Source organism: Miniopterus natalensis, chromosome 18, assembly GCF_054644295.1.
Source record: "Miniopterus natalensis isolate mMinNat1 chromosome 18, mMinNat1.hap1, whole genome shotgun sequence".
Classification (NCBI taxonomy): domain Eukaryota; kingdom Metazoa; phylum Chordata; class Mammalia; order Chiroptera; family Miniopteridae; genus Miniopterus; species Miniopterus natalensis.
Window position 1 is genome coordinate 21,339,322 of NC_142098.1, and position 15,722 is coordinate 21,355,043.

Here is a 15,722-nt window from a genome sequence, read left to right on the forward strand (position 1 = left end):
TGTTTATCCCAGCGTGTGTATTTGACAATTAAAAAACAGTCAAGTGCTTGCTTACCCATTCTCCTAAAATGCGTGACATGGCTTCATTGGCTCTGGTCATATTCCTACAGGCCAGGATCACATGAGCACCATGGAGGGCGAAAGACTTGGCGGTTTCAAACCCTATGGTTTAAAGGAAAGTCAATATTAGAAATCACAAATGCAAAATGCTGAGTCATGATGAATGGCCTTTACGAGCACCACACATTACCTTAGTGGTTCTCAACCAGAGGCAATTTTGCCCCCTAGGAGACAGTTGCAAATGTCTAGAGACATTTTCAGTGGCCACAGGTGGGGATGGCATTCAACAGGTATCTAGTGGATAAAGGCCAGGGATGCCACATATCCTGCAATGCCCAGGACAGTCCCCGCAGCAAAGACACCGAAAGGCTGCAGGTTTGACTCTCAGTCAAGGCACATACCTAGAATGTGGGTTTGATCACTGGTTGGGGCACCTACGGAAGGCAACTGATTGATGTTTCTCTCTCTCTCAAATCAATAAAAACATATCCTCAGGCAAGGCTTAAAAAATATATATATATTATATATATATATATATAATATATATATATATATATATATATTTTCCCCCCAAAACAAACCTGTTATTGACAAAATAACCTCTAGCAAAGGACTTTTTATTACCAGAAAGAACACATCTGACATGTTGGCAGCAATGGGCTGCGGGCATAAGTTTGCACCTGGTCTCCCTTAGATAATTCCTGACTGTGGTTATGGCTGGGCCATCTGTCCCCGTGTTGTGGGAAATTACAGTGTGGCTCTTCCATCTTCCTTATCTGAGCAACGCCTTACACGTTGCTAGTCTACTCTTAAAAGCTGCAACAGACAACTCCGTTTCCTCATGCTTTACAACTGCCTTTGGAACAGAAACAAAGCATGGATATTTCAAAAGATGATGGCTTAACAGGAAGGACCATAACATTTTTATAGTGAACCATATCTCTAGAGTGTGGAGTTTTGTAAAAAAAAAAAAAAAAGTTTAATAATGCTACCTACTGCGAAAGTCCTGGAAAAGTGCAGGAGAAGAGCATCCCTCACTCCCGTAAGACCACGGCTATGACCAGTTTAATTAGCTAAATGTAGTAATGCTAAGCCAATTCTGCACAGTGCCAAAGTTTGTGCAAAATATTGAAGGCAATGGTTTACTAAATTTAATAACCTGGTTCATCTTATAAAAAATTAACTTTATGACAATGCTTAAATTGAATCAGCTTAACTGCACAGAGGTGGCAAGAGTGTGTTCGGAAGAATATTTAAAGGTAATAGTACAAAGAAAATAAGGGAACACATTTTAAAACAACGGTAGCATCAGTTTTCCTACACTTGTTCCAGATGATCTGATCGGGAAAATGAAGAGGTCATGGAGGCTTCATATCTCTGTCTTGGGCTTTAAGCTCTGTATACAGACTTTAAAGTACCATAAAAGGTAAAACATACCAAAAATATTAAATATCTGTTTATCTTACACTAGTTTTCATTCTCTAGAATGGTGATCACAGGATAAATCAAGCCCAGGCACCTGTTTTGTTTGGCCGACCTTTGTTTCCCTCCCTCTCCCTCCCTCCCTCCCTTCCTTCCTTTCTAATATGAATTAGTTGCCAGCATTTAAAAAATCAGGGAGATCACATATATGAAAGTAGACATCCAACTTCTCAGAAAAACCTTACCACGCTGGGTCCCCAAACCCCCTTGCTGCTGCTGCAGGCTAGAGATGGGGCTTGTACCGTCCTGATGGCCAAGGCAACCACCCACACTGCTGACAAACCTGTCAGGCCACTGAAGGCCTTTGACGCTCAGATGTGCGTTATCTGGGGAAGATTCCTGCTAGAGACAATGGCTCAGGCCTTACCACAAAACAGCCTCAAACCGAATGTTCACGTCTGAACTGCCAAATCTCAAAGAATGTTTCACGTCGACCTGCTTGAGATTTTATTTAAGCCACGTCGAGTCCTACACTACCAAGCACGAGATGATCAGGACTAGCTGGGCCTGGGAAGACCTGGCGGCAGCACTCGGCTTTGCACAGAGAAACACAAGGGCGAGGACTCGACTTGGGATCTGCAGGGGCTTGGATTTACAGTGCAAGTTCCTTTACCCTCCTTCTTTGCATCTCCCAAATGTCACTGCGTAGTAGCGGGAACCCTGGACCAAGAACTATATTGGGACCAAAGGACACAGAGATGAACCAGACAAGCAATAAAGAGAGGGTGCGTGGCAAAGCAAGGCCAAGGGTCGGCGAGGGTCCCATGTGAGTGAGAAACAGGAAACGCAACAGGAGATGAAACCCTGGGCCCCAAACTAAAACCCTGGGGCGCTTTTGTACATGGCAGGCATCATGCGAAAGAACTTGGGCAGGAAGTAGCACTACAAATTATTATTATTATTATTATTATTATTTCATCCATTTAAGATGCCTCTGGTGGTCACACAGAAGATAGACTCGCTGAAGACACTGAAGCCTTGTGACCAGCCAGGAGGGGATGAGATGCCCTCTTATGCTGAACAGCTAAGGGGAAACTAGAAAACCATCTGGGAAGCAAAAATCTATAAAGCCTGAGGACTGCCCGAGTCCACTTTTGAGAGAGTACCCAAGCTCTCCAAGGATGCCAGCTGGGCGACCGGTGAGGTTGGCAATTGGTTTACCCAGACAAGGGATACAGACCAGACAGAGGGGTGGTGTATCTATAGCGCAGGGGGTGGGACAGTGGCCACACCCAATGAGACGCACTGCAAGGTTGGATGGACAGGGATAGTCACCGAGTCCTCAGGCACGAAGAACATCAGGCTGGGAACCCAGGCCCAGCAACTACTGACAGGGCCCCCACTGAAATAGGAGCTGAAAACAAGGCCATTTCTCTCCCCAACACCAGGAAGGTTCTTCTCATTTGAGTTTTTTAATTTTCTCCATATTGTGGATCTACTTGGGCAGTGTCCCCATTTACTGTAAATTATGGTTTTAATTATCATTTTTATTAAGATGCCCAAAGGAGCTGGGGCTTACGGCACCCGCAATTTCTAATGGGTTGTTATTATTAATTTATAATTGTGGAACACTGGAGACAAATGTTACTTGTAACTGTACACAATTAAAAGGCCACAGAGATGGTGATTCCCTCCCCCCCAGCACCCCACCCCCTACAAGAACAGACCACTAACGCATCTCTAGGAACCAACCAACAAGTTGCAGAATCTTCCAGCACGAGTCATCTCCCTCCCCGGAGACCCACTGCCACATATACAGCAAGAAGATAAGCTTAATGTCTTTCACCCTGAGTTAGACCTGGGGACAATTCAAGTTTGGGGTCAATTTTTGTGTTAATAAACCAGTAGCTTAAAGGATGCGAGTTTCTTCTACGTTCTCCTAAAAGTATAAGGACCCTGCTTTCCACACTGATCTGATTAATGTAAGTGAAATTACGGTGACATGACTCTGACCATGATACTGAAATCTAACTCTCCGAGGGTACTTCAGGGGAAGTTTCGGACATACATTCACCACAAGAGTAAGGCCAATGCCACAAGCACAGTAACCAGAGAATCCACAGTGCTGTTTCTGTAGTCACTTTAATTACCCAAATGATCACATTTACCTCACACACCATTTCGATTACATAGTTCTCAGTTCCAAAGAATTATAAATTGTGCTCGCTAAACACTAACCACAGCTGCCAACTCGAGAAATTACGAAACTACACAGGTCTCTCCAGGGGAAAATAAGTCATAACCAGCCCTGCTTTTAAATGTATCTGTAATATACAGCTAGCAACAAGGGGTTCCTAAATCCCCCTGATAACATAAACGGATCTCAAATATAAATACATACCAAAGAAAGATACCGATTCGAGAGATGAGAATACAGAAGCAGGGAATGGTTGGCTCAACGCGGAATATCTTTTTGAAATATCACCAGGCGGCATTCACATGCTGTGGGCAGGATAATGTTTTGTAAAGCTACATAATAAATTCCAAGTGACTTCCCGGGATCTCTCAGGAGGCGACGCTGACCCGCAGGCTGCCTACTCCTGCTGCCTCTGAGCTGGGTGAGTAAGCTCTCATCTAGCCTTCCGGGGACAGGGCAGATTCCAGGGTGTTAAGAATCACAGTGAGGCCCGGCCGGCGTGGCTCAGCGGTTGAACATCGACCTAGGATCCAGGCGATCAGGGTTCGATTCCCAGTCAGGGCACACGCCCGGGTTGCGGGCTCGATCCCCAGTCGGGGGCGTGCAGGAGGCAGCCGATCAATGACTCTCTCATCATTGATGTTTCTCTCTCTCTCTCACTCTCCTTTCCTCTCTCTGAAATCAATAAAGATATATTAAAAAAAAAAAAAAAAATGAATCACAGTGAGGAAAAGGCCCAAAGATTACAATGAGCATGGGTCTAGGCAGGCCCAGTGAAGACAGAACCTGTAAGGGCAACGAAACTGTGCAGCGTCCATGTCAGAAAGGGTACGGGGGAACCAGGCAACTGCATATATGAACAGGAGAGAAGAGGGGAGCAGAATACAAAATGTCTCAGCATCTTTGGGGGGCGATGGGGCTCTAGCTATCAAATCGCACGTGGACATGCCCTTGACCCAGCTATTCCACCATCAGTGAGGTTAAATAAATTACACAGCAGGAATAGAACAAAACACTGTGCTGCAATTTAAAAGGGTGAGGTGAAGTGAGATGGAGACACCAGAAAATATCTACATGTTACATTAGTCAAGAAGAAAAATATCAAAGTACAGAACAGCATGCAGGTATGACCCCACTAATGAAACACAAAGGTAGGAAAGGCATGTGCTTGATATGCGTGAACGCTGATTACTTTGGGCAAGAAAGCTGCTGGTCAGGGGCAAGGAAGACTGATTGTGCATTAGAGAACACCTATGCTATTTCAAGTGTTAACACATACATGTATGCCTGTTACAGAAGGAAACCAAAAATAAAAAAACTGAATGATACCTAGTTGGTAATTTATAGGCCTTCATAAATGTTAATACAGAGACATGAAGGTAAATGGGAATGGGAAGAAACCTATTTCTATGCCACACAGTACATTTTCTGAGGATCCTTAGTTTTAGAGAAGACCTCTGAAAGAATGTAAGTTGGAGGACATGGGGCATTATTACGTGTTGGGCACTACGCCCGGCGCTTTATGAAATATATTATCTCATCTAAGGCGCACTTCGCAAAACCCCCATGAAGTGTCAATGTCATCATTTCCTATATGAGAACACCTGCAATCCCAAAGGTTAAGGGACTCACAGGGGATCAGAGGGCAAAAAAGAAGGATCCCCAGGTGGTGTGGTCTGAGTTCAAAGCAGGTGGCCCCCCATTCAGCCTCCGAATCACCACTCCCCACATGGGGTTAAAGGCACAAACTCGGAGCTCCTTCAGGGCAGAAAACACCACCTGGGAACACTGCCCACCAGGCCAACTGCCTGCTAACTATATCCATTAAATGTGACTTAGAGAATTCAATGTCTATTCTTTGGGACTCTTATGGTATGTTTACATTCTTCGCATTTGTATAGTTTAAACTAAACTTACTAAGCAATTCCGTCTCCTTCTGAAGGAGACAGAAATGGTCCAAATGTAGGGGCTTCACTGTCAACAGCCAGCCAGTGCCTATTTCTTCTCTGTGTCATTAGGTCAAGGCAAAGAATTTGGGCCTCTTCAGCGACTTTATTGCATAAACATGCTTAGTTTATGGAATCCGTCCCCAGACTGTGACACATTACCAAATTATCTTCTCTCTTATTTAAAATTTCACCACGGGGCTCAGAGTGAGCACTCTATCCTTTGCTTTCACAAACATTTTCCCTCGGCGGGTGAGCCCTCTGTGTAGATAACTAATCTGCGGTAACAGTTTCTCTCCGCATTCTCCAAGGTCAATAACTTACAAGCATCCAAGGTAATTTAACTGTCTCGACGCTTCCAACCAATAAGTCACTTCGTATGGGACGCTCTTAACACCGTATCCGTTACGGATTTTGCTCGGATTCTTCTTTAATTTCTAAAAGGCTTCAGTGCCAAACATTAGAGGACTATCTTTATTAAAACTGAAGGTAAAGAGCCCCACCCCCACCCCAATAAGGCGAAAGAAGTATCATGTAGGATTTTTTAACAAAGTGTAAATGGCACTTCTATACGCTTGGCCCAGAGCCTCAGGGGGAAAGAACAGGATGAAACAGAAGAAACAAAAACAAAGGCTTCTAAGTAAAAACAAAATTTTAATCCAGCAGACTGGACATAGAGACCACTATGTCTTTTAAAGGCTCTCCACAGGATGAAGTGCCCTTCACGCCCTGGCATTAATAAGGGAAAGAATACAATGTCTCTATCATTTCAAACCCGGCACATGCTGTCTAGCCCAAGTCTATGGTCTTCAGACAGCAAGTCGGTGTAACGAACAAATCACAGGCACACATGCACATGTGCACGTACACACACACACACACACACACACGGCGGCGTCACCCCTTATAATTCCACACTCACAGCAGTATCTACTAAGAGATCCAAAGTGTTTCTGGTTTTCAGAAGTGGAAAGATTTACCCTGAAGTTAGGCCTTTTTTTCCTTTGATGGATAAATTTACAGCCACTTCAAGAGGAGCGCAGAGCGCGACGTGGACTCTGCGAGCGCGCTTGTATTATATTACGGAGCGGCTCATTGTTTTCACAGCTGGGCCAGGATTTCCTTTCAGGACTGCGGCCTCCGTTGCTCTGTCGTCTGCCCAAGATGGGGTTCTTTGATTTAGAGCAAACGGGGGCGGCCACGAAGGTCCTGCTCCCACTCTTGTCCAAAAAGAGAACCCTTTCTTTTACTTTCTTAATTACCAGTGGGGCCATGGTCAGCCTGTCTCCCAACGTATTTTCCACTCCTGTCAATTAAGAAGTGCTTAGGAAGAGATTGTTTACAATAAAAAAAAACTTCTGCATTCCACAAAGAGCTTGCAGAAGCGAAAAGCCTGTTCCAGCCTACATCGTCAATGTGACTGCCTTTCTAATTCAAGCCTACCCCCACCCCTTCTTTTTAGATCGACCTTGGCTCTCACCTTTTTAAAAAGTGGTATATGACTTTGCCTCTTAAAAAGATTAAATTATTTATGCTCCCAAAGTCATGTGGAGATACTCAAAACACCAGGCTGGGAAAATTCAACACTTCTCTCAGGCTCACTTTTAAAGTGTCCAAATTGACTTAACATTCTCCATCACATACAAACTTTGTCAGATGCAACTTCTGGGAAGTAGAACTTAAATTCAGTTGTCGAAGCTAGACACGAGGGAGAGAGTTCCATTGACGCTGTGCTCCCTTTAGGTCAGGTCCTAAAATCAGTGACTCCTACAACTCCTTAGTCAGTAACAAAATCGGTAACTGAGATTGGTTAGGAAGCGATAAAGACTGAAATGAAAGATCTGCTCAGACAAGATGTAAAGCACTTTAAAGCAAATTGAGTTAAACCTCATTAAAGGGTAAGCCTTACCTTGTAGTCATTAGGAAAAAATAATACTTGATAATCTATATAACCAGGTCACTTCTTATATGATGTATTTAATATAATCCCTTTCAGTTTTATAAAGTCTAACAGCGGTTTGGCTGTATCTCTGTTGTCACTTCGGTTTCTTAAAACACAGACACTATCTCAATTCAACTTGAAAATATATAATTTTAAAAAGCTAAATAAAATTTTAAACAATAATAAAAATTAAAATTAAACAAAATTGGGGGGGAGTGCTTGTGACTTGGAAACCTGTCTTCAAAACCAGGCTTTGCCAATCACTAGCCTGGATAACTCATCTAAATCCTCTATACCTCAGTTTCTTCATATGCAAACAGGGATGGCAACGCACCTGTGACATGAGTTTGCAGAGTTGAGTGGAAAAAAGAAAGAAAGGAAGGAAGGGAGGGAAGGAGGAAGGGAAGGACAGAAGGAGTAACGATAATTCTCTAAAAACTCTAAAACAACATCAAAAGAGACATAAGTTTCTGCTTCTGGTGAGCTCTCTTGCAGCAGTCCTGGGTGCAAGGTACCTGCAACGTTGGCTCTCAGAAGAAGTAGTAAAGAAAGTCCTCACTTCACTTCCTTCCATAGCCAGAGTGCACAGAACAAAGCACAAAGAATCGTTACACACTCAGTGATCACAGAGCCTGGGTCCCCGAGGGATCTGCAATTTGCTAAAGAAACTCTCCTTGATGAAAATCCAACTGGCTCGCAAGGGGGAGAGAAAGGAAGATTTTAGGTTTTTAGTCTGATAGCGTTTTGTTTTGGAACACCATGCCAAGGGACTGGTGAAACATGCCACTTTTAAAACCTACACCTCTCAGGAAACGTGTAATCTAACCCTCAGCTGTGATCAGGCACCTGCTTGGTGTGAATGTCAGGGAAGTGCAGAGCGCCTTCCAGGCGAGGCTGGTTTGCCTGACTCCCGGAGACTCGGCCAGCTGTGAAGTTGTGTTTGGCTCCCATCATGCAGCTGCTGCCTCTGGGCCAAGAGAGCCCCAGCAGGAGTCCCCACGTAGGTAATATGCCCAATTAGGGATTAGGCTCAACTTCCATTCAAAGAGGAGGGAGGGAGAGCTCAGAGTTGGTGAAGGCATGCGGGCCCCAACGGAGGACTCCAGCTTGCACAGAGCTTCCTTTCAAACTGTGAGCCCCGAGGGGCCTCAGCCCCCAGCGGTGGGAGTCTATGCAATCGGGGAACAGCCGCAAAGATGCTGATGGAGAATCTCCTTCCTAGATTAGATGGCTTGAGGAGGCATTCTCCACTGGATTTTTTATTTGGCTCAAACCTGCAGCCTGCCCCTCAAGCACACAGTGTTTCAAAGGCCCTGTTAGGATAAGGTACACTAGATTTTCTTCAGTGCTTTACGACAAATACAGAAAAGGAAAGAAGCATGAAATCTAAGAAATTTCTTAAAGGTAAAGCAGACTAGGAGTCATACTGATTGTTATGGACTGAACTGTGTCCTCTTAAAATTCATATTGAGTCTTAACCTGTGATGTGACTGTTTTAGAGATGGGGCCTTTAAGGAGGTGATTAAAGTTAAATGAAAATGAACAAACACAACAGAAACAGACTCATACGCAGAGAACAGACGGATGGCAGCCAGAGAGGAGGGGGGTTTGGGGGCTGGGTGAAAAAGGTGAAGGCATTAAGAAGTGCAAACTGGTAGTTACAAAATAATGATGGGATTTAGAGTATAGCATAGGAAATAGAGTCAATAATATGGTAATAATTAAGTATGTTGCCAGGTGGGTGGGTACTTGAAATGTCATGGGGAACACTCTGTAAAGTATATGACACTAATACAAAATAACACTGAATGTAAACTGTAATTGAAAAATAAAATTTTAATTTTTAAAAAAAAGTTCAATTGGGTCATAAGGGTGGGGCCCTAATCCAGCGTGACTTGCGTCCTTGTAAGAGAGACCAGGGATATGTGCACCCAGAGGAAAGACCATGGGAGGGCACAGCAAATGGGGACATCTGCAAGGCAAAGAGAGGGGCCTCAGGAGAAACCAACCCTGCTGACACCTTGATCTTGGACTCCCGGCCTCCAGAACTGTGAGAAATAAATTTCTGTTGTTTAAGCTGCCCAGTCTGCGGCAGTTTTTTTTTTTTTTTTTTCTATAGTAACCCGAGCAGATAAGACACTGGTGCTTTTGACCAGATGAGAAGAAAAGGCAGAGTCCCCTCAGCTTCTCAGCCACGGGAGTAAGATGGAAGTATTTATGTCATCCCTAAAAGAGGTAAGTAACTGAGGTGGAATAGATGAGACTTCTGTTGGAAATCTAACTTCTCCTTGGAGTCTCTCTTAAGAAAACTGAAAAACACATCTGCAAGTGGAAGAGAGATCTAGCTCCTTGCTGCTCAGACAGTGGCAGCATCCCCTGGGACCGGGTGAGACGTGCACATTCTCGGGCCCCACCCCCGACCTGCCGAGTCAGAGACTCTGGGTGTTGGGCCATCGATCTGTGTTCTAACAAGCCTTTCAGGGGACTCAGATGGTGAAGATCCTCTGGTCTTGTTAATGCCCAGAGCTCACCTCCTCTAACAACACATGCTGTATGATGCATCACACGGACACACTACTTTTACATCACAGTCCCATTTAACCCTCCTATGATTAGATCACAGGCATTTGATGTTATTATACCTATTATGCAGATAAGGAAAACTGAGGCTCAGAAAAGCCAAGGTCAAACAGCTTGCAAGTTAAAAGAATAAAAAGTGGGCTCCAGGATCTGCCTGTCAAAAGCCCCTTACAGTTTCTTCCCTGGCAAAGTCAGTTCTCTCTCTGAATGCTGTCTCCCCCTCCCCATACCTCCTCTTCCTGGCACCATCCGGTAAGGGTTACTCTTTGGAGTCAGACAGACAGACCTGAGTTAGAATCCAGCCTCTGCCGCTTTCTGGCAACCTTTGAGCCTTGAGAAGGATACTGAATGTTCTAGGTTGAATTGTGTCCCCGGCCTCAAAATTCGTATGTTCATATGTTGAAGTCCGAAAACTCTGTATCTCAGAATGCAACTTAATTTGAAGATAGGGTCTTTGCAGAGGTAATTAAGCTAAAGTGAGATGATTATACTGAGCCCTAATACAATATGATGATGTCCTTATCAAAAGAGGAAATTTGGACACAGCATACGTACGGGGAGGACACCATGTGAACAGGAAGATGGCCATCTATAAACCAAAGAGAGGCCTGGATCAGAGCCTTCCTCACAGCCCTCAGAAGGAACCAACACTGCCAGCACCTTGATTTCAGACTTCTATTCTCCAGAACTAAGAGACAATAAACTTCTGTTGTTTAAGCTACCCAGTCTGTGGGACTTTGTTACAGCTGCCCCAGGAAACTGACATACTTAACTCTATGAACCTCAGTTTTTTCATCTATAGAAGGGGAATATGAAGAAGATGTACTCTTACAGGGTTGTTAGGAAATTCAAATGAGATAACTTGCAGAGCTTTTGGCAAGTAGCAAGTTCTCAATCCATTAGGCTTATGGCTAATACAACATTAGCTAAAATGTTCTCCGTGTGATTTATATCTCAAATTCTCCTATGGAAATTTAAAAATCTGTATGGAAAACTAAATAGAATGAAACTTAGATTCTCTGGTAGCTATGCTGTTCAACAATTAATAGCTGATGAATTAATAGTTGAACTCCTTCCAAAATGTATGTAAAGCAGTATATAATAAACACCCACATACAACACAGTAATTTAAAATTACATGGAAATCGGTGGTTACCTGGAAAAAGATGGGGGGGGAGGGGGTGGCGGTGACAAGTTTCCTGGGGAAAAGGCAGGAGGGAAATTTCTGTGGAAATGTAAATGTTCTCTATCTTCATTGGGATAGTGGTTTACCTGGGTGTAGACACGTGTCAAAAGTCACCCATGTGCACCATTAAAATGTATGAGTTATATTATATGTGCCATACCTCAAAAAAGTTGCTATTTTTTCAAAAGTGAAAATTTGTGCCCATTATTAAGAAAAAAACAAACAACTAATCTACCAAGAATCTGAACTAAGCTGTTTCCCTACTTGAGTATTTACATGTTAATTCTGAGCTTCCTGGCAACAAGGTGAAGAAGGGAAATAGAATACTTTATAAAGCCTTCTTTATTAAATGAAGAAAAGCATGTCAATTCTTTAGGAGAGGTGAGCTTTGTTTAACAACTGTGAAACTTTATCAGAGGAATCCCTATATGAGAAATGTGTGTTAACAGAATAAACCATGGGTTGGCAAACTTTTCCTGTAAAAGGTGAGATATTAAATATTATGGGCTTTGAGGGCCATATGGTCTCTGTCACAACCACTCAATTCTGCTGTTTTAAAATAACATGAAAGCAACCACAGACAAGTAAATGAGTGGATGTTGCAGTGTTCCAATAAAACTTTATTTACAATAATAAGCATAGGAGGGCTGGATTTGGCACCATAGTTTGCCGAACCCTGGAATATGATGCACTTTTAACATTCAATTCTAAGCTGACCTGAAGCCAAACATGGAAACAAAACAGGGAAAGATATAAAGGTGACCTTGACCTGTAGATTTTCTATGAAAGGAAACGTTAATAATTACAACAGCCAAGTCAAGAAACCATGTGGATAACAACCACAGAAAATTTAATTTTAGATGGTTTACAAGATTCCATGAAAGCATCTATAAAGAGAATCTCGTTAAAACAAATATAAAAGAAATTTTTAAAGTATTCAATTTGCATCAAAATCTTATTACACTGTTTGTTTCACCCTGAATTTCATTCAACTTACTATAACTGCATTCATTGGCTTTTCATTGCAAAGCTGGATATTTAACTATAAACTACATCCTGCCTCTCCCTTTGTGTGTAAAATTGACAAATGTGTTGTTTTTGGATTCCAGAATTCTGGAGAAAGCCAACTTAAATGAATTAAGATGACTAATGTGTTGATTCTGTTTCCAATCCAACAAAATGTTAATGTAAGAACTCATGTCATATGATGCTATGTGTTTTAGTTCAAATTTAACATCAAATATTGAATAAGGCAGTTTCTAAGTAAATTACCAAGCTAAAAATATTCCTTCGGCGTAGCAAGAACTCCATCTTGTTTAAGTAAATGGAAATTTGAACATCTTTGCTCAGATCAGCCTAAATAAGAAATTAGAAAAATGCAAACCTCCATTACAGTCAACAGCATCGATTCCATCTTTCTGTGCCAAGTAGCACAGTCCTGTGTATCAAGGAGGAGGAGTCATTTAACGTGATTCAGCCATAATCATGACTTTAAGCAGCATTCCGCAGGCAACAAAAACTTAGGCAAAACAATGCTTTTCTGGAGTTCCAGGTGAGTAATCACATCCACGGTGCATGACCATCGAGACAGCACAGATAGAGTTGTATAACTGACGACCCAAGTGTCTTTGAACATCCAGCTACTACAGGGTGTCTGGCTTATGAGTCCTTTTGCAGCATGACGATCTTTTTACAAATGTTTTCATTGCATTTACTTAACATTTGGCAGAGGGATTCCTGTGGCTATAACATACTGCTACACAGTTTTGTTTTAAGTAAACTAACATTAGTTTTTCATCACGTGATATGGAGTAATTTCTATTTCCACAGAGGCGGTAACTATTACACTTTTAAAAACTGTTGGAAGTATTGCAAAGCCTGAATTCAATTCCATAAACATTAACCATGCACCTTCCATGAGTAAGGCACTAAATGTCAGGTCTTGGAGGTTCAGCTAATTCTAATATCAAACCTTTCCAGTTTTCATAAACTAATTATATTTGCTGACCATCAAAAAAAATAATAATTTCAATAATTACCTTCAGTGTGAAAATCAAATCTATTAAGACATTATAAAAAGAAGAAAACTGATAATTGGAGGGCCCTCTCTTTCAAAAAAAAGAAATTTAAAATTTTATAAGGAGGAATTTAGAAACCCGGGGTCTAGAAATGGAAACTACACAGAATATATGTATTTTGCCCCTAGGTTTTAGATTCGACTATGACAGGCTGTCAGTAACTGAATTTTTTTCATTATCTGCCAGTTATTTAGGAAATTTCCATTGTTTGGCAAAGGGCAATTCTGAAATCAATACTTTAGTAATTCCATGCCGATAAACTTCCATCAGATAGTGACCAATACAATTCAAAGTTAGCGTCCACATCTCTAGGCATATTTTTACTTTTAATTCTATTCAGTGATCTTTTTTTTTTAAATGAAATGATTCTCTAGAGCAAGTATATGTATTTAACTGCTACTAACAATTACGATTCGTGAAAATTATCAGGATTTTGTAATTCGGAGTCCATGGATTATCCTTCCCTCCCCCCAAAACTGCACTCAAATGCCTGGCTAGGAATACATTTATTTTCCCCCTGTGGAAAGGGGCCACAGGTCCTACATCATTCTCAAAGAAATACAGAATGGAGGGGGGGGGTTAAAATCCAGTGACCTGGAATATTTTTTTTCTAGGCAGAAAGCTGTGAAAACATTTTGTTTGTTCCTCGGAAAGATAAACAGAAAGAAGTCAAATATCGTGTACTTAAAACAGCCTCAGAACAAGTCCATCCGTGCATCCCTACCATCTCAGCGTCAGAACTGGAACCTTAACCATTACAAAACCAAACCCCGCTCAGCACCTAAATTACCCCTGCAGCATCCACAAGGAACGGCCACCCAGGCTGCTTAAAACACCTGTGTGACCGGGAACTAACTCATTTGCTCAAGGCAGCCTATTCTGTTATTGGAAAGCAATGGCAATCCCCCACTTGGTTTCTAATGGGTGATAAAAACAGGACAAAGGAACAACTATTTCCAAAAGTCATTCACCATACGAAAGTGACCTCCACAGGGGTAGGAATATTTCATTCCCTCCTGTATCCCCAGGTCCTGGAACAGTGCCGGGTACACAGGAGGCGCTCGGTAAGTACTTGTTAGAAGAATGGCTATTGAATGACTGCAATTCATCTGGGTGGCATCAATAAGAGAAGGAAACGCCTCTTTTACAGCAGGGTTCTTATGGGTTGAATTGTGTCGCTCTAAAAAATGTGGAAGTCCTAACCCCCAGAACCTCGGGATGTGAGTTTATTTGGAAATCGGGCCTTTAGAGAGGTAATCACGTCAAAATTAGATCATTGTGTCAGCGCTCTAGTCCAACATGACTAGTGTCCCTATAAAAGGGGACATTTAGACAGACACACATAGAGGAACATGATGTGAAAAGACACAAGGAGACGCCATGTGAAGTCGGAGGAGGCCGGGATGGAGCCACCACAAGCCAGGAAATAGCTGCGCCTGCTGGAAGCTGAAAGAGACAAGGAAGGACCCTTCCCCTCCAGGTTTCGGAGGGAGCACGACCCTGCCAACACCTTCAGTTTACCCTTCTAGCCTCCAGAACTTGGAAATGATGAATTTCTGGTTAAGTCACTCAGTTTGCGGTACTCTGTTTATGGCAGCCTGAGCTCACTCAAACAACAGGAAATAAGGTTAAAGCCCCAGAATTCATCACAAACTGGGGCTTATTTATATTCCTGATGGTGTTTTAACCTTATTTAAGGAGACCTTTAAGTGACGAACTGTTCTTATCAGGGCGCAAGAGATCTGAGTAACGGTGCAAGGGGTGGACTGTACTGGTTACCTGTCAAATTCAAGTTCTCCCAGCCCCGTCTTACAGCAGCTATGGCTGCAGCCACTAGGCCCATGTAGCTTTCCACCAGCTTCACACAAATGCAGTTGGACAGCCCCACTGGGGCTGCAGCGTGGATTCCTCCGTTCATTTCTATCGCGGTTTCTCTGACAATGCAGCCTGGGATGCATGCAGAAACCTGCTTGGGGCTCGTGAATGTGAGACTGCAACATGCTGAGGCCTTGGTACCTGTGGGGCTACCCTGGTCTGATGGGGACGGGACCCAGTGGGTAAATGCATCCCCCCTTCATTCTGCAGGCTGGCAGGGCTGAGGTGCACTTCATCCAGCTCCTCAGAAAATCCCTTGGGACTGAGCACCCAAGCGCTGTGCAGCGCAGTGACACATCCTCACTCATGTTCTCTGAAATCATGTCCAAAATTATCTACAGGTCAGTCTTTGTAATGGGTTCTGCTTTTGGGAGAACCAAAAAAAACCGTCTTAAGACAGCTTCAGCATGGAAAGCTTACAACCTCCGTTTCTCTA

At 42.8% G+C, this 15,722-nt stretch overlaps 1 protein-coding gene across 1 annotated transcript in view; it reads right to left on the minus strand.

Annotated features, from left to right (window-relative positions):
• Positions 1–15,722, minus strand: part of WWOX (WW domain containing oxidoreductase) — a 246,126-nt gene that overhangs the window by 200,873 nt on the left and 29,531 nt on the right. Inside the window, exon 5 of the mRNA XM_087827213.1 lies at positions 56–162. Coding sequence (XP_087683339.1) covers positions 56–162 — 107 coding nt within the window. The remainder of the gene's footprint in view (positions 1–55; positions 163–15,722) is intronic.